Source organism: Taudactylus pleione, unplaced genomic scaffold, assembly GCF_031769625.1.
Source record: "Taudactylus pleione unplaced genomic scaffold, aTauple2 ptg000010l, whole genome shotgun sequence".
NCBI classification, from domain to species: domain Eukaryota; kingdom Metazoa; phylum Chordata; class Amphibia; order Anura; family Myobatrachidae; genus Taudactylus; species Taudactylus pleione.
In genome coordinates, this window is record NW_028284413.1 from 12,282,233 (window position 1) to 12,308,482 (window position 26,250).

Genomic DNA, 26,250 nt, shown 5'->3' on the forward strand with positions numbered 1-26,250 from the left:
CTACCGTAGCCTAACCCTAACCATCCCTTACCGCAGCCTAACCCCAACGTCCCCTACCGCAGCCTAACCCTCCCCCTAGTGCCTAATCCTAAACATTACCCTAATACTCACCGTTGGGATTCCGCTGCTGGGGTACATACCGACATTTATAACTCCATTATGTACTTAGAATTGCGATTAAAACCACAAAGGACAGCTCTTACGAAAAGAGCTGCCCTTTGCAATGATAGGACTTGTATGAACCCCAGAAGTCCCTCTGGAGTTCTTCTGCGCATACAACTTATGACGCGTGCAGCACAGGGGACACTGGGAGGGATCCGATTGGATGCTGGGTTGGAAAAAAACTCATGATGACACATGTACATATAGCAGTGCTTTGGATAGATTGGGTGTTATTTAAATTACCCAATTTTCCTAATAGGAAATCAGGGAGTTATGCGAAAAAGGGCCTTATTCAATGTTGGAAGCATCAGAGTCGCAAACGGTATACACAAAAAAAGATGCATTTCTGCATCCTATTCAGAGTTGGTCACATTCGCAACGCAACTCGCGTTAATGTCTCACTCCGAATAAGGTCCAATGGGTTTGGGAATAGCAGTGTAACAGATGAAAACAAATACAGTCAGGTGCATAAATATTGGGATATTGACAGAATTTTCATATTTTGGCCTCTATTCACCACCACAATGGCTTTGAAATGAAACAAACAAGATGTGCTTTAACTGCAGACTTTCAGATTTAATTTGACGGTAATTACATCCAAATCAGGTGAACGGTGAAGGAATTAGGGATGTGCAGGCTTGGATAGGTTCGAGTTTGCACGTGGAGTTCGGATTTTTCCCTCCAAAAAAACGGAACTCAGAAAGAGGCAAAACGTCATCTTGCATGGACGAACATCATCGTTCCTGGACAAAAGTCCAGGAATGATGATGTTCGTCCGTGCAAGATGACGTTTTGCCTCTTTCTGAGTTCCTTTTTTTTGGAGGGAAAAATCCGAACTCCACGTGCAAACTCGAACCTATCCGAGCCTGCACATCCCTAGTAGGAATTACAACAGTTTCTATATGTGCCTCCCACTTTTTAAGGGGCCAATAGTAATGGGACTATCAACTCAAAAGCTATTTCATGGACAGGTGTGGGCTATTTCCTCGTTATTTCATTATCAATTAAGCAGGTAAAAGGTCTGGAGTTGATTCTAGGTGTGACATTTGCATTTGGAATCAGTTGCTGTCGACTCTCAATATGAGATCCAAAGAGCTGTCACTATCAGTGAAGCAAGCCATCATTAGGCTGAAAAATCAAAACAAACCCATCAGAGAGATAGCAAAAACATTAGGTGTGGCCAAATCAACTGTTTGGAACATTCTTAAACAGAAAGAACGCACCGGAGAGCTCAGCAACACCAAAAGACCCGGAAGACCACGGAAAACAACTCTGTGGATGACAGAAGAATTATTTCCCTGGTGAAGAAAAACCCCTTCACAACAGTTGGCCAAATCAAAAACACTCTCCAGGAGGAAGGTGTATATGTGTCAAAGTCAATAATCAAGAGAAGACTTCACAAGAGTAAATATAGAGGGTTCACCACAAGATGTAAACCATTGGTGAGCCACAAAAACAGGACGACCAGATTAGAGTTTGCCAAACAACAATGGGAAGAGAAGAGTATGGAGAAGGAAAGGAACTGCTCATGATCCAAAACATACCACCTCATCAGTGAAGCATGGTGGTGGTAGTATCATGGCGTGGGCATGTATGGCTGCCAATGGAACTGGTTCCCTTGTATTTATTGATGATGTGACTGCTGACAAAATCAGTAGAATGAATTCTGAAGTGTTTAGGGCAATATTATACGCTCATATTCAGTCAAATGCTTCAGAACTCATTGGACGGCGCTTCACTGTGCAGATGGACAATGACCCGAAGCATACTGCAAAAGCAACCAAAGAGGTTTTTATTTCTAAAAAGGGGAATGTTATGCAATGGCCAAGTCAATCCCCTGACCTGAATCCGATTGAGCATGCATTTCACTTGATGAAGGCAAAACTGAAGGGAAAATGCCCCAAGAACAAGCAGGAACTGAAGACATTTGCAGTAGAGGCCTGGCAGAGCATCACCAGGGATGAAACCCAGCGTCTGGTGATGTCTATGCATTCCAGACTTTAATTGCCTGCAAAGGATTTGCAACAAAGTATTAAAAAGTGAAAGTTAGATTTAGGATTGTTTAGTTTGTCCCATTACTTTTGGCCCCTTAAAAAGTGGGAGGCACATATAGAAACCATTGTAATTCCTGCACCATTCACCTGATTTGGATGTAATTACCCTCAAATTAAATCTGAAAGTCTGCAGTTAAAGCACATCTTGTTTGTTTCATTTCAAAGCCATTGTGGTGGTGAATAGAGGCCACAATATGAAAATTCTGTCAATGTCCCAATATTTATGAACCTGACTGTATATATTTGCATTACTGAAACTAGTCATCGAACTTTCTGCATTACAGAAATGAGGAAAACTACATTATACAAGTGATCGGAGAAATTGTTGTGTACATTGTAGTCAGGAGTGATTCCAGCTTATATGTCAGGACAGGAAATAGGGTGATAACAGTGTACATTAAGTAGAAGAGAGTAGACTGTGGACATTATAGAGAGAGGGAAAATGAGATGTGTAAACCTAAACAGAGACATTTTTATCACTTTTCTATTTACCCAAATGTAAGTTAAAACATTATCTTTAGGGTTGAAAAAGCAAGAGTTTCTAATCTGATAATTATCACCTTATATGCACAAATAATACTAGACAGTTGCTGCGTAAAGATTAGTTAAATGGTGCAGCAACAAAATGATTGTGATAAATTAATGGTAGACTAAACCCCAGACCTGGGGACATTGCTTTCTAAAACCCTCACACAGTGTGCAACAGGCATTGGGGTATAGTACCAAAGGTATTTTGCATATGTGAATGGTCACATATTGGAATGGGGAGCTATGGATCTACGATCCTTATACTTTAAAAAAATGCTGTTTGTGCTTCCATGACAACTTCAAAGTCCAACAATGGCCACAGTAAGGGAAAATAGTCCTGTGCAAACAGGTTGTAAATGTATAACAACAGACTGATGCTCAAGTGATGATTATGCTGTTACAATGCTTATTTCAAAGAACAATAGGGATTTACGTGGTTCCATTCCATAAATGTATATTATATTTTTCCACCGTAATTCTCATTTGCTGCAAATCATCACATGCGAGAAGGTGACTTAAAGGGTAAGTGACAAAGATACAAAGAGGAATCATTGTCACAGATCTGAGAGTTATTCATATTATTGGATATGCAGCCTATGTATATCTTTATAAAGAATATTTCCAGACTGTGTTTGGCGTATTGTGCGGAAATGCACAATATGCACATGATGCATAGAACTGTAAATTACTTTCCAAAGTTCATATCAGTTCTTTATTAGTAAATTCTAATAAATGTCCCATAAATGGTGGGATCAAAAATAAAAATAATTGGATTGAATACCGAGGGGCTGAGATGAAATCTTCTATGGTCATGGACCAGAAATTGGATTGTGGGTCAGCAGAATAGAAATATTGTTTTGGTTTTTGTAGCGATAGCATTAGATATAAATCAATGTCTTGTTTTCCATAGTAATAAAAAAAATAAATGTCTATAGAATCATTTCTGCATTATCTTTCTGATAAAAACCCCAAATCAAGTTCAGAGAACAGTATGTACCCTTGTAGCAAAGTGTCATCAGACCGATACAGGTAATCATTTCACTGCATGTCTTAAAAGCAAAATTTGCTAAGAAATGAGCAAAGTAGTTTAGTATTTGTTGAGCTACTAATGAACCATTTCACATTGGATCTATTAAACTAATACTGTAGGTAGAATTCTTAAACAAAATGTTGACCTGGAATTGTTGGTGTTTTTTTTAATCGCTTTCAAATTATGTTTTTACCGATCAAGTTGGGTAACCTCGTTTTACTTTGCAGGGAAAGTCAGACTAGAATAGTACTAACAATGTATTGTGCGGGAGAGCCACTGCTGACCCCAAGGGAACACAAAGGTCAGGCGAAATCAGTATTTATGGAATTAACCCTATGGCACTATAAGGCATAGGGAAAACCAATATTTCTGAAGTTGATATGAATTGGAAGAGCAAGTCTTAGCCTTAACCTTTTCAAAGTTTAAAATAGCTTGGCTGCTATTGGTTAAGCCCTAGGGACAAATATGAGAGTTTGTGACACAGATATATCATTCAGTATTAACAGTTACCAAGTATCGTGACCAATGAGGACAGCATCATTTACATAACAACGTTGTCTTTGTCTAAAATAAGAGAATACAGGCAGTTGGGTAGGTGAAGAGTAAGTTGTAATTTATAATCAGGTGCTTTTGCGAACCAGTAGTACATGGAAGATAGCATTAGGTCACTTAACTGCAGGTTAGTCAACTGTTTGGATATGTTTGGTCAATATAAAGGTGTTTGGTGCTACAAAGAGCATCAAATCAAAATTCGTTCATCACTGACTTATATTAGTATAACAATTGACAGGATACCAAGGCCAGATTAACAATGGGGCAGATGGAGCTGCAGCTCCAGGCCTCCACATAAAAATAGGCCCATCATCATGACAGCATGATGTTGACCAGCCACCAGCTGGCCACACAGACGGCCATAAGTATTTCAGTCCCAGGGCCTTAAGCTGGGTACACACTAAGCCAGGGGTCTTCAACCTTGGCCCTCCAGCTGCTATTGAACTACAGATCCCAGGATGCCCTGCCACAGTTTTAGCATGCTGTTATATCAAAACGGTGGCATGGCATGCTGGGATGTGTAGTTCCACAACAGCTGGAGGGCCAAGGTTGAAGACCCATGCACTAAGCTATATATCATACTGAGGCATATCGGAACAATATATCGGCCTCATCGCTCAGTGTGTATCACACGTTTACGTGGGTCGTTAGTCGCATCTTCTAATCTGCGGTGCACGCATGGCAGATTGGAAGATCCAGCGGCTGACACCATGGCTATGGATGCTAAGGGGGAACGATATATTGGGCAGTCGTACACCATATCGTGCAGTGTGTGATATTTTGTGCCGTCGTTTCTGCCATTGCTGGGTACACACATCGTCTAGTGTGTACTCAGCATTAAGCCGGCCTTGGATGGTACATTATTATCTACAGAAAAACTGAATGATATCCAGGTTGTTTTTTGCCCTTAACAACCCCTATTTCATAAAGACCAATTAACAGTACAAAAAAACATACCTCACTAGTTCAGGGCAGGCAATAATGGGTAATGAAATAAAAATGATAAAAAACAGGATATAATTGGTAGTGGGCAGAGTCAGTAACAGGAACATAATATTGCCACCAATCAGCAAAAGACTGTGCTCAGACACAAAAGAAATGAAAAGCTGGATTTAAATAGCAGCAAACATGCAGCTTACAGTTTACATAGATGCACTATCATCCCAGCAGTACGTATGTCCATCCCTCTCTAATGTGAAATGTCACACATTATTGAAATTATTATTATTATTATTATTATTATTATTATTATTATTATTATTTATTATCATCAATAATATTTATTGAAATTTTCCAGGGAGAGGGGTACAGAAAAAAAGAGGGTAGGGAAAGGAATGCAGGGAAGGGATACAGGAAATCAAATACGCACTATACAATACAGAAAAATAATACAGAATACTTAACAACAAAATATTGTAAACAAACTAGAAGAATCACGTAATAATACGAAAATGAAAATTCAAGCAGAATCAACCTCATTAAATTTAATGGTAATGGGTCTGACAGACATGGCTTATATAGATATTAAGCGCCCTCACCGTCAGTAACATACTCATGTCAAGCCATCCACTTCATAATTGGGGAGGTAGCAGAGGTGGAATATGGAACAGAAGCTGTTTCCATAGTGAAATGAAAATGAACTTTGTAAAATACTTTAAACAAAGGGAGGGGCTGTTTCCAACATTGTGCTAGGGCTGCGCGTGCTGTTCTTAAAATGTGACCTAACACATACCTCTTATGGGGTTGCACTAGATCAGGGTAAAGGTGAAGGAGCGGTAGAGATGGAGAAGAGGTCAAGGTACAGTAAGACCCAACACTTTATTCATTAATAAAAAAAACTTATCCCAAAAATTACGTAGAAGCAATTTCTCCACAATTTCCAAGTTCCAAAACTTGGAACAAGAGGGCCAAATGGTGTGCAGTTTATCAGGAGTGAGGTATAGTCTATTTATTAATGTAATATGCATTTCAGTATGATTTAAACAGCGAGACATATGATAAAACGTTACATAGATCACATTCCACTGAGCATCTGAATTACAATGACCCAAGTCCGACTCCCAGCTAGACTTAGAAGGCAGCTTAACAGATGGACACACCCCAATAGAAACTTATACCAAAAAGAAATGTTGCCCCTGCTGCCCCCCAAGATGAAACAGGGTATTAAATAACAAGGGGGTAAACCGAAAGACTCAGACAAATGTGCTACACTTTGGAACCAGTGTCGGATTGTAAATGAGGAAACAAAAGCAAAACACCTCCATCCATCAGATCTCCTAAAGTACCAATACCCCTAGAGTGCAAAGTAGACACATTTTAAGAAATAGCTTGTATGGAAATAACAGGAGCAGGGAGAGATATCTCAGATACTTGAAAGACTAATTTGTCCCAATCATATAAAGAAGCTTTTGTAGAAGAGAGCAATGGCAAGTTGGAGGGCCACATATGTTTAGGATGTCCGCCAAAGGGAATCCTAAACAGTAAGAACTTTCAAGGGACACCTAGCAATTAGTAACAAACTGACAGAACCAATCACGAAGTTGAGCTAGGAGGCATGCCTCTTGATATTTCACTAAGTCTGGAAGAGCTAACCCACCTCGATGTGTAGGGAGAATCATTCACAATCATGCAAGTTTCGAAGGGCGAGTTTTCCAAATGTATTTAAATAAAATAAAGCGGCATTTATCTAAATATTTACTAGGAAAGGTTAGAGGTATTGTACAGAAAAGTTACATAAGCTTAGGAAAGAGTTACATTTTAAATACTGCTAGGATAGACATGACTTCGTAAAATCTATCAAGCGTTCAATCAGAGATTAACATCAAAAACTGAAGAAAGTGGTGGAGGAATGTGAATACCTAGATATTGAAGACAAGTAGTTCGCCAATTATAAGGAAATTGAGAGCGAAGTAGAGAAACGACGGTTTCCGAGAGGTTAATGGGTAATGTGTCAGCTTTAGTAGTGTTTAACTTATAGAAAGAGGCCTTACTGTACTCGTCCAACAGAGAGTGGAGATGAGACAATGAGGTCAGAACAAAATGTAGCAAAAAGAAGAAAATCCTCCGCAAAAAGACAAAGTTGAGATGTGTCACCAATCACAACACCAGGGAATGCCCAGTCCGCCATAATTTGGCTGCCAAAGGTTCAATTGCTAAATCAAAAATAAGAGGGGATCAGGGGCAACTCTACCGAGTACCATTGGTAATAGGGAACGGGTCCGATAGAAAGTCATGACTAAACACCCTGGCATTAGGAGTACTGTATAAAGCTAAAATAGATGATAAAATTTGTTCACAAAAACCAAATCTAGAAAGCACTGTATGCATGTATAACCAATTCAGCTGATCGAATGCTTTCTCTGCATCAAGAGAAAGCAATACAAGGACAGTTTCATTGGTAGAAAAGCAATCAAATTAAATACTCTACAGATATTATCTGAGGCATGTCTGCCGGACATGAACCCCACCTGGTCAGGATGAACCAGAGTGGGAAGAAGGGGGTTGAGGCGAATAGTAATTAATTTAGTGTAAAGCTTAACGTCCCTATTAAGAAGTGCAATGGGTCGCAATATGCCGGGTCTTTCCCCGGTTTAGGCAGAGTTACAACTAGAGCTAACAACATCTCAGGAGGGAAAATCCCAGAGCTCGTGACCTCTTAGTACGTGGTCGGCAAAATTGTAAGTGGTCTTTGAAAGTCACATAAAAGTCATTATTAAAGCCGTAAGTATGTGGAACCTTGCCATGTGGGAGAGACTGAATAGCCGAATCTACTTCTAAAGATGTCCATGGAGCATTAAGATCAGCTAGCTGATCAGAAGTCAATGAGGATAAGCCAATAATGGACAGAAAACACTCAATAGAAGAGAGTGAGGGCTGAGATATGGAAGTCTAAAGAGAGATTATAGAGTTGAGCGTATTAATGTTAGGATCCGCGCCAGCGGATCATCTTGGTGGCAGGTCCCAGCTATACTCACTGGGACACTGCATTTTTTCCTGATCCATGTTCCGGCTGTTGCAGGGAGCTGGATTCCTGTCTGTTCTGTGTACAGCTCTAGCTGTTTGTCTTTGTTTAGCTTATAGTCTGTCATTCCTGTCTGTCCGTGTGTTTGTCTCAGGTGCTCACTAATCACCATCTGTCTGTGTGCAGCTCAGGTGCACACTAGCCTTTGATTAAGAATAGCTCTCTGTGGGAAATGGCTTTGATTGGACCCTGTATTCCTTAAGTTACAGCCAGCCCTTCACTCCATTCTGGTTATACTATCTGACATGCTATGTTAGTTGGTCTGTCCTCAGAAGTCTGAGTCCTAGCTGGTCTTCCTAATTCTACAGTTTTGTTTCCTGAACCTGTCAGTATTCAGCCCTGCAGCATTTCCATTCCACAGCCTGTCAAGCCTTGTCTGTTTTGTTACAGCTATTCTACCTGCAGTATTCTCCACCTCACTGCCTCCAGTCTGTGTTCCTGCTGTGTCTGAGTGTACCTGTCTGCCATCTGGTTCATGCACCTCCGCATGTAAGGCTGCATCAAGATGTGTCCATCTGCAGTATTCTCCACCTCGCTGCCTCCAGCTTGTGTTCCTGCCACACCTGAGTGCGCCTGTCTGCCGTCTGGTTCCTGCACCTCGGCCTGTAAGGCTGCATCGAACTCTGTTTGTACCATCACGGCTCAGTATCCTCACCCCGTCTGTCTAAGCCGCATCACGGCCTGCAAGGCCACATTAAACTTTGTCTGTACCATCACGGCTCAGTAGCCGCATCCCGGCTATCTAAGCTGCATCATGGCCCACAAGGCTGCACTGTACTCTCTATCATCATGGCTCAGTAGCCGCATCCCGGCTGTTTAAGCTGCATCAAGGCCGCATAGAACTCTGTCCGTACCTTGGTGGCTCAGTAGCCGCATCTCAGTTGTTTAAGCCGCATCTCGGCCCGCAAGGCTGCATCAAACTCTGTACATTGGCGGCTCAGTAGCCGCATCTCAGTTGTTACAGTCACACATGGCCTTCAACGCCACTTTGTTCAAGTCTCGTCTCTGGCTACTAGGCCACATCATAGTCTGCAACCATCTCGGCTCATTAGCAGCACCTGGACCTGCTAGCCGCACCTTGAACTGTGTCTGTACCACTTCCACTGTTCTTGCCTTATCATTGTATTTTGTCTGTGTCTTGTTTGTCCAGTCCTTGTCCGTATCTTGCCTGTCTAATCCTTGTCTGTATCTTGCCAGTACTGTCTTGTCTAGTCCAGTGTAATCCTGCAATACCACTGTCCCGGTCTCTCCTGCTTAGCAGCTAGTTATTATTGTCCAGACACTCCTTATCTGGTGTCCTAGCTGCACCATAGTCCCTAGACATTCCTGAGACCCATCATCTGTCGCTGCTGGTGTCCATTACACCTGTTTTAGTACTATTACCTGCAGCCTCACTCCAGTTAGCCAGTTGTGGAAGGACTGCCACATCACCATCCTGTTTTGTCCTAGTCAGCAGTCCTGTGGTCTCATCTCATTGTGTGAGATCTTAACAATTAGCAAACTGATGGGCAATGTCAGAAGGTTTAGCGACCTTAGTACCTGATGGGGAGAAATTTTTTTTTAACCTATTCCTAGCCTGCTGTACTCTTAATTTACGAGTTAACAATCTCCCAGCTCTGTTGTCCGTCAAATTGAATTTCTAACGTAATCTATTAAGAGCTGCCTGAGTACGAGTCATAACAATCTTCTGTAATTAGATTCTGAGAGAAGACAATTCTTTACAAAGAGTTTTAGAAGGGTGGCATTTATTTAGGTCCTCAACCTCTCACAATTTGGTCTCTAAGTCAGCTTGTTCTCTAAGTCAGCTTGTTATTGTGTATTTTGTCTCTTATAACTTGAATAGCAGCTCCTCGAATCACTGCCTTAAGGGCACACCAAAACATAAAAAGTGTCAGGGGGAATTAGTAGCTAAAAATGTCGAAAGACTACTGTATATGCAATAGATTGCTTTGTCATAGGATCCTGTAAAAGATGAGTGGACAACCGTAGGGGTGTATAAGATTTAAAAATATCCTAACACCATAATAACGGTGCATGGTCGGACCATGTGATTGGTAATATAGATAGTAACCTAGAGTGTTGTAGTGTCATTTATCAGAGAGAAGTAGGTCAATATGGGAATAAGAGTCATGTTCAGGAGAACAACACATATAATCTTGCCCAATTGGATTCTGTACTCGCCAAAAGTCATATAAATTAAATTCCGCTAAGAGGTTACGGAATACAAGAGAGGGCCCAAGGTGAGACTTAGGGCCTCATTTATCAACAAGTTTATCACTCAAAACTAGTGATAAATATCACTTTTTAAGATAAATGGTGCTCAGCCAATCAGCTCCCAACTGCCAATTGTTAGAAAAATGACAGTTGGGAGCTGATTGGCTGGAGCACCATTTATCGTAAAAAGTGATATTTATCACTAGTTTTGAGTGATAAACTTGTTGATAAATGAGGCTGTTAGACAGAGAACAGGAAGACTTTTCCACTTTGGGATCTAGAACTAAATTAAAGTCTCCCAAAACAATAAGAGAACCCCTACGTAGCTTCTGTATGGCTAAACACACTTCATGGAGAAATGGGATGTGGTTAGAATTAGGGGCAATAATAGAAACAAGAGTAACCCACTTATCTTCAAGCAGACCAGTTAGAATAAGGTAACGTCAAATTAGCAATTTAGAGCAGACGAAACTGATTTCTGAAAAAAGAATAGCAACCCCATTGCGTTTAAATGGACCATTTGCAAAGTAACCTAAAGCGTACCTCTGGTCTCGGAAGACTGATAGTCCTAAATAAGAGAAGTGAGTTTCCTGCAAGGCTACTACATCTGCTTTTTGTTTGTGGAAGGTAGACAGAGCCAACCTACGTTTGTTTGGAGAATTTAAACCTTTAACATTTAAAGGAAAAACCTGTACCATCTAACTCAAAACAAAAGCAGCGAGATAAAATAGAAAGTGTAATGAGAAATACATGTAAAAAATCTAAATCACATTGCATTTGTCGTACAACTAAATGAGTATCCCAAAAATCATAGGGATGGGAGGAGATGGATAAGGGGACAAAAAAATTAACAAGGGGAAGAAAAATCAAAAGACCCGGTACATTGGGTCAGTGGACCTGATTCAGACCCGGTCGCTAAGGTGCGATCGCTCGCTGCCGGGCGAATGTTGCTCAGTGCGCATGCATATAATTCGTAGTGCGTGTGCGCAAGCCAGCTTAGCGATGGGGATTTGTGCACTCGTAGTACACAGACTGCCCGCTACTTTGAGTACCGTTTGTGGGTGGTAACAGGGGAAGGTGCTTGTGAACGGGGGAGTGGTGTTGCGGATGCAGGCGTGTCAGGCCGCCAAAATGCAGTTTAAAAGGCGTGCATAATTAGCAAAGTAGTGTCATTGTACACGTCACCTGCATGTATTGCATCCAGCACTGATTGCAGTGCTTGCGGTGGGGAAAGGCAACCCCAAGGGCTGCAAGCAGCTCCGATGGCTCTCGATGTTACCGATTAATCAAACAATTCCAGGAGATGACATGTGTTGCGAGGGGAAAGGAGGCGTCTTTATACACTTGCGAGCTCTCAGTGCCGTAGCTCACTAACACATAGAGGGCGTCCTTATGCCACGCAGTGCGAGCGTTTAATTTAAATATCCGGCCCCTTTTTGCTAGCGAGCGGCCTTATCTTGTGAGCAGGTCTGAATGAGCTCCAGTGTCTTTACTGCAAGGATTGAAATGATTATTAAAATGTGCAAGGGAAGGAGTCATAGCGGACAATAGTACAAGCCTATATACAGTATAATAATGACATACTAATACTATCCACGCCTATGTTTTATTGTATATCACACTACATTTTGTTTTGTTGCAGAGCTCTACATATCAGTCGCCAAGATTACAGCCAACTGCAGGACTCTGCACCACATCCACCGATAACTGGCTCCAGGGATCAGCTGTACTACAAGACCTGAGCAGAAGTGAGTAGGGTTAGTGGGAATGTAATCTCTGTCATATATAGGATGGCAGAATGTCATCTATCATTTTCATGTCATATCATTGCTGTCCACATTCCTAGGCATAGAAGGCCATATTTTTATTTTCATGCCTTAAATTAATACTTTAATTCCTCCAACTTTTCGAGTATATATTTAATTCTTCCAAGTCACCCTGCTTAAAGGTATATTGTATTGCCCTCAACTTGCCTTATGTATTTGTGCATTTAATTCACATTAGTGCATGATATTTATTACCCTACTTACCTATCCGTTTCGAAAGTATCATGCCAAATATTTTTTTCTCCTGATCAACACACAGACTGTTCAATAGCCCATCCCCATATGAGCAGTTTGTTAGAATGAAATGCAGACAATTCCCCCCAGTGTAAGATGTAAAAAGTATATTATATTTCATTTCACAGCCACAGGGATATGCAAGTCAGCAATTGCTATAATGGACAGCACCATCAGCATGAACAAAATGAGAGAAATAAGGACTCTCTACATTCACTGAGCTACAAATAAACTAAAGGGGAAAAAAAACATAGAAATACTTAAGGCACTAGAATTAATTTGTGAAGCATATTGGATGTGCACCAAAGAGCACCCTGTATTTGCACTAGTATGCGCGGATAGTTACCCTTGAATTGTATAATGGGGGCAGGGCCAAGAAGATGCAAGTGTGCCTCATGCCCCCTGCACCGCCCACTTGGCCATCCACACACTGCATTGCCAACCTGGTTTGCTGCCATAAATAATCAGTTGACTACAGTTGACACCCTGCTCTGAGTGTGAATTAGATATGTGCATGCCCAAGAGTCACCTAATTACTACAGCAGCACAGTGAGGTACCAAGTGGGTTTGGTGTTAGTTTCTTCAAACTGGCACCTTTTGCTACTTGGGTGGATTGAAGTTTTTGGGGAAAACATATAGTACAAAAGTAAGAAGTAAATTTGAACAAAAGGTTATAAGTAAGAAGGATGGTAAAAATAGTGATCTCCAATAGAATAATATAGACCACGCTCTGTAAAAGGAAACCGTACGTTACAAGGAATACCCTCACTACCTCTCACTTCAACCTGTACAAACTTCGCACAATGCCATCATCTTGCACTGTAAACCCATGGTGGAAAACTTGGATAACACTGGGACTAAACTGATTTTGCACTGATGATATACACTTTGTAACACCTCAACACTTCTTCATATAGTGATGATAAGATATCTCTTTGCTAATGAATGAAAAAAGTCTTGACAAACACTGCCTGCTACAGATGTATCCTCATACATCTAGCCCAGTGGTTCCCAAACTTTTTTGAATCGCGGCGTCCTAGAGTATCAGCGTTGTTTTCACGGCACCCCTAAGCCAAAAGTTTGTTATTGAGAAATGCAGAAAATATGTAGTATTGTAGTAAAGTGAAGTAAATTGTGCTAACCTGTCATCCTTAGGGTCATTTATGTGGTGATGAGCAGGTTTGTGCTTCTGTTTGTCCACATAGTTACATTACATTGACCATAAGTAATTTGATTTGGTGCTGGACCACCAACCTGAGGCACCCCAGGGTGCCGTGGCGCACAGTTTGGGATCCACTGATCTAGCCTCAATACGCCATGTAGTACGCGCATGTGAGCCGCCAGGACGTGTACCTATGCTAGCACAGAAAATGCATCTTAGTCTCAATGTGGTGCAAGTAAGATGCACCAGTAGACTGTGGTGATTTATTTGATAAACAACACTTGTATATCTGTGTGCACATGAGTCTGTATACGAAGCACAACGGAACTTGTCATGGAAAAAGCTGCGGCCACTACATTGTAGCACTTTGTATACAGATTCAGACTCAGTCACACACAGATACAAGTGTTGCATAACAAATTAATAAGCGCAGTCTCCTGGTGCATCCTAGACACATTGAATTGTCACAAAGATGTGGAAAAGACATCCGGCGCTAGCAGAGTCGCACAGGACCTGGAGCACCAAGAAGGTCTGTTTGGGGCGACTGCAGCAAAGATGTATGAGGACACATCAGTAGATCAGAGGCTCCTATCAGAGGCTCCCAGCCCAGCAATTCTTTCATGGCACTCCTAAGCCAGAAGTTTCCTATTGGGAAAAATGATTCAAATCATAAAATTTGCTTATGTGCCTTTCTTGGAGTCAGTTATATGCTTCTATTTGTTCATGTCGCTGCTGATTGCCAGCCACGCGCATTGGTTCTCTATTTCACAGCTAGGAGGATAGGATGGTGTAAAGAGAGTAGAAAGTAGAAGGAGGGTGGGTGAGTGAGTTGTGAGTGAACAGTGGATTGTGGGAAGCAGATGACAGAATAAGCAGGAGGAGCAGATGGGATGGGGAGACAATGGGAGATATACACAAAAATGTGGGGACAGAAAGACATATATGGGGACACAGAGACATTTCAGCAGACAGAGGCAAAAGTAGAGATGGACAAACTAAATAAAAGAGAGTGACAGACAAACACACAGTAGGTTGGCAGAGACACACAAAGGGTGAGACAATCATGGGGGAGGGGAGGAATGGAGTCAGGTGTAGCTGGGGAAGAGAAGGACCCTGGTACTTTGAACTTCTGCTGGTTGCATGAGACTATGGAGGAAGCGGCACGGAGGAGAAAGTATGGTGGTAATGGTGGTAAGTGCAGGAGATGGTAGCAATGCACAGCAGCATGCTAAGTGGTGCAGACTGCGTACATGGCCAATCGTTGCATAAATGCAGTCCAAATATTTTGATTTGGGACTGGACCATCCACCCATGCAGTGGCGTCACAAGAAGGATGCGCGGGTGCGGGCCGCACCCGGGTGTCACCCACCGAGGAGTGACATCAAGGTGCAGACTCCCCCTCAGTGACAGGTGCCGGGTGCTGCACTGTAGTATTAAGTGCAGCACTCGGCTCCTGACACTGTGAGGGAACTGGCACTGCACATAGGGCAGTCCGCACCTCCTGCACCCCTCTGGCCCTCCCAGTAAAAGCATGGGAGTCGGGACAATGGGGTTCAGGCCACAGAGCCATGCCCCCATGGTGACACCATGGGGAGGGAACGCCACTGCACCCACGACCCCCTTGTGAGTGTGCTGCAATGTCCAGTTTGGGAGTCACTGTACTAGATACTAATAATTGTTGTAGGAAGTCAATCTAGACTGTCACTAGCAGATCACTGTAATATACCCGAGTATAGCAAATAATTGAGCATTGCTATAACATAATAAATCACATCTCATCACATATCATATATCTGAATAAACGTGAACATACAAATTAGGGGTGTGCACCGGCCACTTTTCGTGTTTTGTGTTTTGGTTTTGGATCTGGATCTTTCTTCGTGTTTTGGATCTGGATTGGTTTTGCCAAAACCACCCTTCCGTGTTTTGGGTTCTGGGTTTTGTGTTTTGGATCTGTATTTTTTTTAAAAAAAGCATAAAAACAGCTAAAATCACAGAATTTGTAGGTTTTTCTGCTCCTATGCTATTATTAACCTCAATAACCTTAATTTCCACTCATTTCCAGTCTATTCTGAACACCTCACACCTCACAATAGTGTGTTTATGTCCAAAAGGTTGCACCGAGGTAGCTGGATGACTATGCTAAGCGACACGAGTGGGCGGCACAAACACGTGACCCATCTAGGAGTGACACTGCAGTGGCAGGCAGGATGGCAGTTAGAAAAACTAGGCCCCAAACTGTACATAATGCAAAGAAAAAAAGAGGTGCAAGATGGAATTGTCCTTGGGCCCTCCCACCCACCCTTATGTTGTATAAACAGGACATGCACACTTTAACAAATCAATCATTTCAGCGCCAGGGTCTGCCACACAACTGTGGCTGAAATGATTGGTTCGTTTGGGCCCCCACAAAACAAGCTGGCAATTAATGTGTCCCTGCACAAACTGGCTCTACGGAGGCAAGATGTCATCCTCATCCTCCTCATCCACCGATTCCTCACCCTCTTCAGTGTGTACATCCTCATCCTCACAAAGTATTAACTCGTCCCCACTTGAATCCACCACCACAGGTCCCTCTGTACCTTCTGGAGGCTGGTCTCCCTGGAAGAGCTGATAATTCATTTTGATGAACATCATCTTCTCCACATTCTGTGGAAGCAACCTCCTACGCCTTTCGCTGACAAGGTTCCCGGCTGCACTAAACACTCTTTCGGAGTACACACTGGAGGGGGGGCAACTCAGGTAAAATAGAGCCAGTTTGTACAGGGGCCTCCAAATTGCCTCTTTTTCCTGCCAGTACAGGTATGGACTGTCTGACATGCCTACTTGGATGCTGTCACCGATGTAATCCTCCACCATTCTGTCAATGGTGACAGTATCATATGCAGTGACAGTAGACATGTCAGAAATTGTTGCCAGGTCCTTCAGTCCGGACCAGATGTCCAAACTTGGTCCTGCCTGCCCTGCATCACCGCCAGCGGGTTGCTTAGGATACCTAAGTTTTTTCCTGGCAGCCCCAGTTGCGGGAGAAAATGAAGAAGGAGCCGTTGACGTGTCACGTTCCGCTTCAGCTGACAGTGTGTTCACCAGCAGGTCTTTGCACCTCTGCAGGCTTGTGTCGGCCGGAAAGAGAGACACCACATAGGCTTTAAACCTAGGATCGAGCACGGTGGCCAAAATGTAGTGGTCTGATTTCAACAGATTGACCACCCTGGAATCCTGGCAAAGCGAATGAAGGGCTTCATCCACAAGTCCCACATGCCGAGCGGAATCGCTCCGTCTTAGCTCCTCCTTCACTTTCTCCAGCTGCTTCTGCAAAAGCCTGATGAGGGGAATGACCTGACTCAAGCTGGCAGTGTCTGAACTGACTTCACGTGTGGCAAGTTCGAAGGGCTGAAGAACCTTGCACAACACGGAAATCATTCTCCACTGCGCTTGAGTCAGGTGCATACCCCCTCCTTTGCCTATGTCATAGGTGGATGTATAGGCTTGTATGGCCTTTTGCTGCTCCTCCATCCTCTGAAGCATATAGAGGGTTGAGTTCCACCGCGTCACAACCTCTTGCTTCAGGTGATGGCGGGGCAGGTTCAAGAGTGTTTGCTGGCGCTCCAGTCTTCGGCACGCAGTCGCTGAATGGCGAAAGTGGCCAGAAATTTTTCGGGCCACCCAAAGCGTCTCCTGCACGCCCCTGTCGCTTTTCAGAAAATTCTGCACCACCAAGTTTATTGTGTGAGCAAAACATGGGACGTGCTGGAATTTGCCCAGATGTAATGCCCGCACAATATTGGTGGCGTTGTCAGATATCACAAATCCCCAGGAGAGTCTAAGTGGGGTAAGCCACTGGGCGATGATTTCCCTCAGTTTCTCTAAGAGGTTGTCGGCGGTGTGCCTCTTACTGAAACCGGTGATACACAGCGTAGCCTGCCTTGTAACGAGCTGGCGTTTCTGAGATGCTGCTACTGGTGACGCTGCTGCTGTTGCTGCGTAAGGTGATACATCTACCCAGTGGGCTGTCACAGTCATATAGTCCTTAGTCTGCCCTGTTCCACTTGTCCACATGTCCGTGGTTAAGTGGACATTGTGTACAACGGCATTTTTCAGGACACTGAGGACACTTTTTCTGACGTTTCTGTACAGTCTCTGTATCGCCTGCCTAGTGAAGTGGAATCTAGACGGGATTTGGAACCGGGGACACACTACCTCCATCAATTGTCTAAATCCCACTGCACTAATGGCGGATACCGGACGCACGTCTAACACCAACATAGCAGTCAAGGCCTCAGTTATACGTTTTGCTTCAGGATGACTGCTGTCGTACTTCATCCTCCTCGCTAAGGACTGTTGGAGGGTCAATTGTTTAGTAAAAGTAGTGGTGTTCCTACTTCCTCTCTGGGATGATGAACGACTCCCAGCAGCAGCAGCAACAGCAGCAGCGGCAGCAGTAGGCGTAGCAATGCAGGATCCTCCGGAGGAATCCCGGATAGGAGAGTCAGTCATGCCAGTGATATGGCCTGCAGGACTACTTCCGATCCTGACTAAGGAGGAAATTGACGAGGAGGGAGTTGACGGTGTGGTTTGCAGGCGCTTGGATACAACAGGACAACGGGATTTAGGTGTCCCTGGACTGCTTACGGTCTGAGCCAAAGTTTCTGAACTTGACAGTAACTTTTTATGAACGCGCTGCAGGTGCCGTATAAGGGAGGATGTTCCTAGGTGGTTGACGTCCCTACCCCTACTTATTTCACCTTTACATATGGTACATATGGCAAGACAGTTGTTGTCCGGATTTGGATAGAAATATTGCCAGACCAAAGAGGTGGAATGTTTGGTCTTCTGCCCAGGCATGACCGTGATGGGCTTTTTCATCCCACGGACAACAACTGTCTCCCCCGGAGCCTGATTTAAACAAACCACATCACCATCAGAATCCTCCTCGCCAACTTCCTCCTCAGCGCCAGCTACACCAGTATCCTCATCCTGTTGTACTTCAACAGTGACATCTTCAATTTGCATATCAGCAAGTGGACTGTGGGTGCTCCTTTCAGCACTTGCAGGGGGCGTGCAAATGGTGGAAAGAGCCACCTCTTCCCGTCCAGTGCTGGGAAGGTCAGGCATCGCAACCACCACCACACTTGGACTCTCTTTGGGGATTTGTGATATCTTCTTAGAAAGCACAGTTCTTCGCTGTGCTTTTGCCAGCTTAACTCTTTTGATTTTTTTAGTGGGAGGAGTGCTTCCATCGTCATGTGAAGCTGAACCACTAGTCATGAACATACTAGGGATCGACCTTAGCCGTTCCTTGCCACTCCGTGTCGTAAATGGCATATTGGCAAGTTTACGTTTCTCTTCAGCTGATTTAAATGTCTTTTTCAAGGTCATTTTCCTGAACTTTGCCATTTGGGATTGTATGTGCCCTCTACTATGACATTGGGCATCGGCCTTGGCAGACGACGTTGATGGCATGTTATCGTCTATGTCATGACTAGTGGCAGCAGCTTCAGCACTAGGAGGAAGTGGTTCTTGATCTTTCTCTATTTTATTTTTATCGGAGAAAGTTTGGTCCTCCATTTATGTTATATCGATTTGATATATACGTGCGGCTAAACACAGAAAATAAATTTTTTTTTGGTTCGGACTGGAGTGTACTTTGTGGGTTACAGCACCCTTTAACGGTCAAGCCAGCCGGCCCTTTACTTATGACACAGGCGCACTCTTGGCACTACTTTGTTGATGCACGTGCGGCTACTGCGCACACAATTCACAAACACAGAAAATAATTTTTTTTTTGGTTTGGACTGGAGTGTACTTTCGGGGGTTACAGCACCCTTAACGGTCAAGCCAGCCGGCCCTTTACTTATGACACAGGCGCACGCTTGACACTACTTTGTTGATGCACGTGCGGCTACTGCGCACACAATTCACAAACACAGAAAATAATTTTTTTTTGGTTTGGACTGGAGTGTACTTTCAGGGGTTACAGCACCCTTTAACGGTCAAGCCAGCCGGCCCTTTACTTATGACACAGGCGCACGCTTGGCACTACTTTGTTGATGCACGTGCGGCTACTGCGCACACAATTCACAAACACAGAAAATAATTTTTTTTTGGTTTGGACTGGAGTGTACTTTCGGGGGTTACAGCACCCTTTAACGGTCAAGCCAGCCGGCCCTTTACTTATGACACAGGCGCACTCTTGGCACTACTTTGTTGATGCACGTGCGGCTACTGCGCACACAATTCACAAACACAGAAAATAATTTTTTTTTAGGTTTGGACTGGAGTGTACTTTCGGGGGTTACAGCACCCTTAACGGTCAAGCCAGCCGGCCCTTTACTTATGACACAGGCGCACGCTTGGCACTACTTTGTTGATGCACGTGCGGCTACTGCGCACACAATTCACAAACACAGAAAATAATTTTTTTTTGGTTTGGACTGGAGTGTACTTTCGGGGGTTACAGCACCCTTTAACGGTCAAGCCAGCCGGCCCTTTACTTATGACACAGGCGCACGCTTGGCACTACTTTGTTGATGCACGTGCGGCTACTGCGCACACAATTCACAAACACAGAAAATAATTTTTTTTTAGGTTTGGACTGGAGTGTACTTTCGGGGGTTACAGCACCCTTAACGGTCAAGCCAGCCGGCCCTTTACTTATGACACAGGCGCACGCTTGGCACTACTTTGTTGATGCACGTGCGGCTACTGCGCACACAATTCACAAACACAGAAAATAATTTTTTTTTTGGTTTGGACTGGAGTGTACTTTCGGGGGTTACAGCACCCTTAACGGTCAAGCCAGCCGGCCCTTTACTTATGACACAGGCGCACGCTTGGCACTACTTTGTTGATGCACGTGCGGCTACTGCGCACACAATTCACAAACACAGAAAATAATTTTTTTTTTGGTTTGGACTGGAGTGTACTTTCGGGGGTTACAGCACCCTTAACGGTCAAGCCAGCCGGCCCTTTACTTATGACACAGGCGAACGCTTGACACTACTTTGTTGATGCACGTGCGGCTACTGCGCACACAATTCACAAACACAGAAAATAATTTTTTTTTTGGTTTGGACTGGAGTGTACTTTCGGGGGTTACAGCACCCTTAACGGTCAAGCCAGCCGGCCCTTTACTTATGACACAGGCGCACGCTTGGCACTACTTTGTTGATGCACGTGCGGCTACTGCGCACACAATTCACAAACACAGAAAATAATTTTTTTTTTGGTTTGGACTGGAGTGTACTTTCGGGGGTTACAGCACCCTTAACGGTCAAGCCAGCCGGCCCTTTACTTATGACACAGGCGAACGCTTGACACTACTTTGTTGATGCACGTGCGGCTACTGCGCACACAATTCACAAACACAGAAAATAATTTTTTTTTGGTTTGGACTGGAGTGTACTTTCAGGGGTTACAGCACCCTTTAACGGTCAAGCCAGCCGGCCCTTTACTTATGACACAGGCGCACGCTTGGCACTACTTTGTTGATGCACGTGCGGCTACTGCGCACACAATTCACAAACACAGAAAATAATTTTTTTTTGGTTTGGACTGGAGTGTACTTTCGGGGGTTACAGCACCCTTTAACGGTCAAGCCAGCCGGCCCTTTACTTATGACACAGGGGCACTCTTGGCACTACTTTGTTGATGCACGTGCGGCTACTGCGCACACAATTCACAAACACAGAAAATAATTTTTTTTTAGGTTTGGACTGGAGTGTACTTTCGGGGGTTACAGCACCCTTAACGGTCAAGCCAGCCGGCCCTTTACTTATGACACAGGCGCACGCTTGGCACTACTTTGTTGATGCACGTGCGGCTACTGCGCACACAATTCACAAACACAGAAAATAATTTTTTTTTGGTTTGGACTGGAGTGTACTTTCGGGGGTTACAGCACCCTTTAACGGTCAAGCCAGCCGGCCCTTTACTTATGACACAGGCGCACGCTTGGCACTACTTTGTTGATGCACGTGCGGCTACTGCGCACACAATTCACAAACACAGAAAATAATTTTTTTTTAGGTTTGGACTGGAGTGTACTTTCGGGGGTTACAGCACCCTTAACGGTCAAGCCAGCCGGCCCTTTACTTATGACACAGGCGCACGCTTGGCACTACTTTGTTGATGCACGTGCGGCTACTGCGCACACAATTCACAAACACAGAAAATAATTTTTTTTTTGGTTTGGACTGGAGTGTACTTTCGGGGGTTACAGCACCCTTAACGGTCAAGCCAGCCGGCCCTTTACTTATGACACAGGCGCACGCTTGGCACTACTTTGTTGATGCACGTGCGGCTACTGCGCACACAATTCACAAACACAGAAAATAATTTTTTTTTTGGTTTGGACTGGAGTGTACTTTCGGGGGTTACAGCACCCTTAACGGTCAAGCCAGCCGGCCCTTTACTTATGACACAGGCGCACGCTTGGCACTACTTTGTTGATGCACGTGCGGCTACTGCGCACACAATTCACAAACACAGAAAATATATTATTTTTTTAGCACTTGGGGGGAGCACCCCTGATGGACAGAGCACCCCCTGGACAACACTACAGCACCCCTTTAGGACTGGGACACTGCACAGGACTTTGGAGTGGACACAGCCCCTATGGAGAACTGACTGCACAACACAGTCCAGCCAGCCCCTATGGACTTTGAAGTAGTGGACACAGCCCCTATTAACAACAGCAGCACAGCACAACACAGCCAGCCCCTATGGACTTTGAAGTAGTGGACAACAGCAGCACTACACTACACTACACTACACAGCACTAACTCCCACCCTCCCTCTTCACTGTCCACAGCCGAGTGAGAAAATGGCGCCGACGCGGGTACCTTATATAGGATCCAAAACCCGCGAGACTCGGAAGGCGGGATGATGACGTTTTGCCTCGATGTCAGATCCGAGTCAGGCGGGAAAAGTCGAGCCTGACTCGGATCGGACTCGGATCGGGGGGGCTCGGGGGGGTTCGGATTTCAGAAATCCGAACCCGCTCACCCCTAATACAAATATGTAAATGTGATTCAGATGCTGTACTTGCTAGTTCTGGGTTATATAAATTTAAGCAACGCAATAGAAAAAGCAGAGGGGTCCCACTTTGAAAAAGTGCCTTGGGATTAGTACCACAGAAAAGTAGAGCCTTTGCTATTGTGGCTAGCTATCTCAACATATACTGATAAGCAAGGGAAAGCTCCTATGTAATCCATATGTTCTCCCTATCTGTCATAAAATTTTCAATCTGAAAAATATGTAAAAATGCCCCATTTCTGTCATTGAAACATAAATCCTTCTTTCCATAGGTTTGTACACAATAGAGAGAGAAATGACCATCAGCAACTACTCAAGCTTGGAGCTTCCTCCACATCACAAAGATGTTCCTCGCAGCCTTGATCAAGTTGATATCTCCAATCAAAGTGCAATAAACCACAGCCTTGGGTTCTGTGATGTAAACCCTATGGAATGTAATCTGACATTGGAGGAAATCCTCTTCAAGTACCTGGGTCCACGTCGGTCAAACAACTTCACCACAATTTGTGTGATATACCTTCTTATCTTTGCAGTTGGTGCTGTGGGAAATACTTTAACTTGCATTGTGATTATTAAACACAAGATCATGAGAACTCCTACAAATTACTACCTATTTAGCCTTGCAATTTCTGATTTGATGGTTCTCATAATGGGAATGCCTCTGGAGCTGTATGAGCTCTGGAGTAACTATCCATTTCTTTTTGGGAAGGGTGTATGCTCCTTCAAAACTCTACTTTTTGAGACAGTATGCTTTGCCTCCATATTGAACGTAACTGCACTCAGTGTGGAGAGATACATTGCAGTGGTGCACCCTCTTCGGGCCAAGTATGTAGTAACTAGGAACCATGCCAAGAGAGTTATCATAACTGTGTGGGTTTTGTCTGTTCTGTGCTCTGTTCCCAACACCAGCCTTTTTGGAATCTACCACCTGGACGTGCCTGGTCTTGGCATTGTACCTGGCTCTGATACATGTACTTTGGTGCGACCAAGGTGGATTTACAATGTTATTATTCAGATTACCACTATATTCTTCTTCTTCTTACCAATGGGTACCATCAGTGTTCTGTACCTTCTGATTGGCCTTCAACTTAAGAGGGAGAAGATGTTGCAAGTTTTAGAGGCGAAATCTGGTGGAGATGGAGACAGTTACCAAAACGTTAGACTTCAACAAGAGAAGAGTCGAAGGAAACAGGTGACTAAGATGCTGTGTAAGTTATATCACTTTCTTACTACTTGTTCATGTAAATAAAAATAATGATCAACTTGCTACAGCAGATACAGTTTTTCTCTTGTAAGACCAGAACTGTATAAATCAAATTCGAAATGTACATTATTTTTTGTAGAAATATTTTAAAACCCAGATGATTTTATATAAACTTCCTCATTAACCTTTGCGTCAGTGGATAGAAAAAACATTCATGTCCCTGCTGATACAAACTTATATCTATGAATCTATTATTATTTGTAAATATTGGTTATATATTACTGTGCAGTGGTTTATTGGCAGCTAGTGTCATTCCCTGCTCACCAACAGCAAATAAAAGTGAATAAAGTCTTACATGAGGCTGTTTTAATGGGTTATGAATAATGGAAGCATGGATGTTATGCTGTGGTCAAGTCACCAGCACATACAGTATACTACAATATTGTACTCATATTTGATATTGCTGTATGTAATTTCCCTGTGGTAGCATATCTGAGTCAACAAAGACTATTTCAGGAATAGAGATATGTGTAATAAAAGCAAAGTGTATGCGGCTTGCTGTTTGGATTCAATGTTCACCTAATCAAAGTCATCTGTGATTAAATACATAGGCCCTCATTCAGAGCCGTACGCTCTGAGCAGAGCGCACGCTCTGAATGAGGGCCGGGCTCCATTTTCATGGAGCGTCCTCCTGGACGCTCGTATAGCTGTGGGTCACCACCCACAGGCTATACGAGCGTGCTTTTTGATGGCCGCGATGGTCGAGACCATCGCGACCATCGAAATTGCGAGCCGGAGCCTGCGGTTGAGGTTTTCAACCGCAAGCTCCGGAGTGATTTTGGCTCTATCAGAGCCAAAATCACTCCCACTGACATCACTAGTGATGTCAGTGGGCCGGCTTCTGACGGGAGGCGTTCCCGTGGGAACGCCCCCGGCACGCCCACCAAAGGGGGCGTGCTGTCAATCAACATTGACAGCACGCCCCCTTTGATCGGACACAACGAGCGAAGGACTTTCCTTCGCTCGTCGCGTCTGGCGCATGCGCACGACGGAGCTCCCTCCGTCGTGCGCATGCTCAGTGCATAACATCGACCCACTTGCGAGCGGACAGCCGCTCGCGAGTGGGTCTGAATCAGGCCCATAATTTGTTTACTCTTAATATAAGGACAAACTATATATTCCAATGGTAAATACTGCTCAGTCAATACATATATCTATCCAGTGGTTTACACCTGGAAATATCTCATTCTGCCATAGGAAAATAAATATGCAGTAAAAAGGAATTTTATTTCAGGGTTTGCTTTCTGTAAAACAACGTACATTAAGGTAGTTACAGACTGTAACCCTATTTCTTTATTACCATTTGTTTGAAATGTGTACCTTCTCTTGCCTAATATTTTGAATTAAAATAGGACCTGCTATGATTTATCAAGTAAGAGAATGTCTTTTCGTTGTTAAGCAAAATTCTAGAGTCACAAAATATATATTTAGCGTATGTTCATAGGCAACATATTTTATGGCCAGTGTCTGGCAAATTATATAGCCTCATACCCAATCTAGTATTATACATCTAAGAACCATTTTATACTGTCCTCTGACCATTATTCCAACAGCCAGCCTCTTTCCACCCCCTCCTCCCACTTCATCCTCCTTCTCTTGTTTTATATGCTTAGTGATCTGGCCCACAATGAATTCTAAGGTGATATACTGTATATCAAAGGCAAAAATTGGTGTTTTCACCGATGACAGGGGGTTACCACCGGGGTTACCACCTGGCTATCAGATTCACCACACCTTGCCTATTTAACATGCATTCCAGTTGTATACTGCATCAGTATTTGTTCTGTTATGGCCATCTCTGAAAGTGCATTTCCCCTGAGACTGACCTGGCAATGCGATAAACCAGTATCACTCAGCTTCACAGTGAGATTTGTTTACTAGATCAGAGGTTTTTCTTATTAGAAAAAATTGCTATTGCCTATTTTATACATAGATCCTTAAGAGAAAATATGTACAGTCATTGGTTATAGCTTTGCTGTTGTGAAATCTGATTGCCTGCTAGGTTTTACAGAAGAAAAGCAAGATCAGTACTATCACTTAAGCATGTGTTTGTGGGGCTTGGCCTATTCATCATCGAAGGCCATATGGCTTCCGATGATGAAGTTTTGATCTTGCTGCGAGGGATACTTAAATATAGAACTTGCAGCGGAGGGAGCGTGACACCGGA

At 43.7% G+C, this 26,250-nt stretch overlaps 1 protein-coding gene across 1 annotated transcript in view; it reads left to right on the forward strand.

Annotated features, from left to right (window-relative positions):
• NMUR1 (neuromedin U receptor 1) overlaps positions 1 to 26,250 on the forward strand; it is a 76,185-nt gene that overhangs the window by 19,319 nt on the left and 30,616 nt on the right. The window contains exons 2-3 of the mRNA XM_088467448.1: positions 12,204 to 12,309; positions 23,092 to 24,027. Of these exons, the coding sequence (XP_088323574.1) occupies positions 23,115 to 24,027 (913 nt within the window). The 5' untranslated portion in view covers positions 12,204 to 12,309; positions 23,092 to 23,114. The remainder of the gene's footprint in view (positions 1 to 12,203; positions 12,310 to 23,091; positions 24,028 to 26,250) is intronic.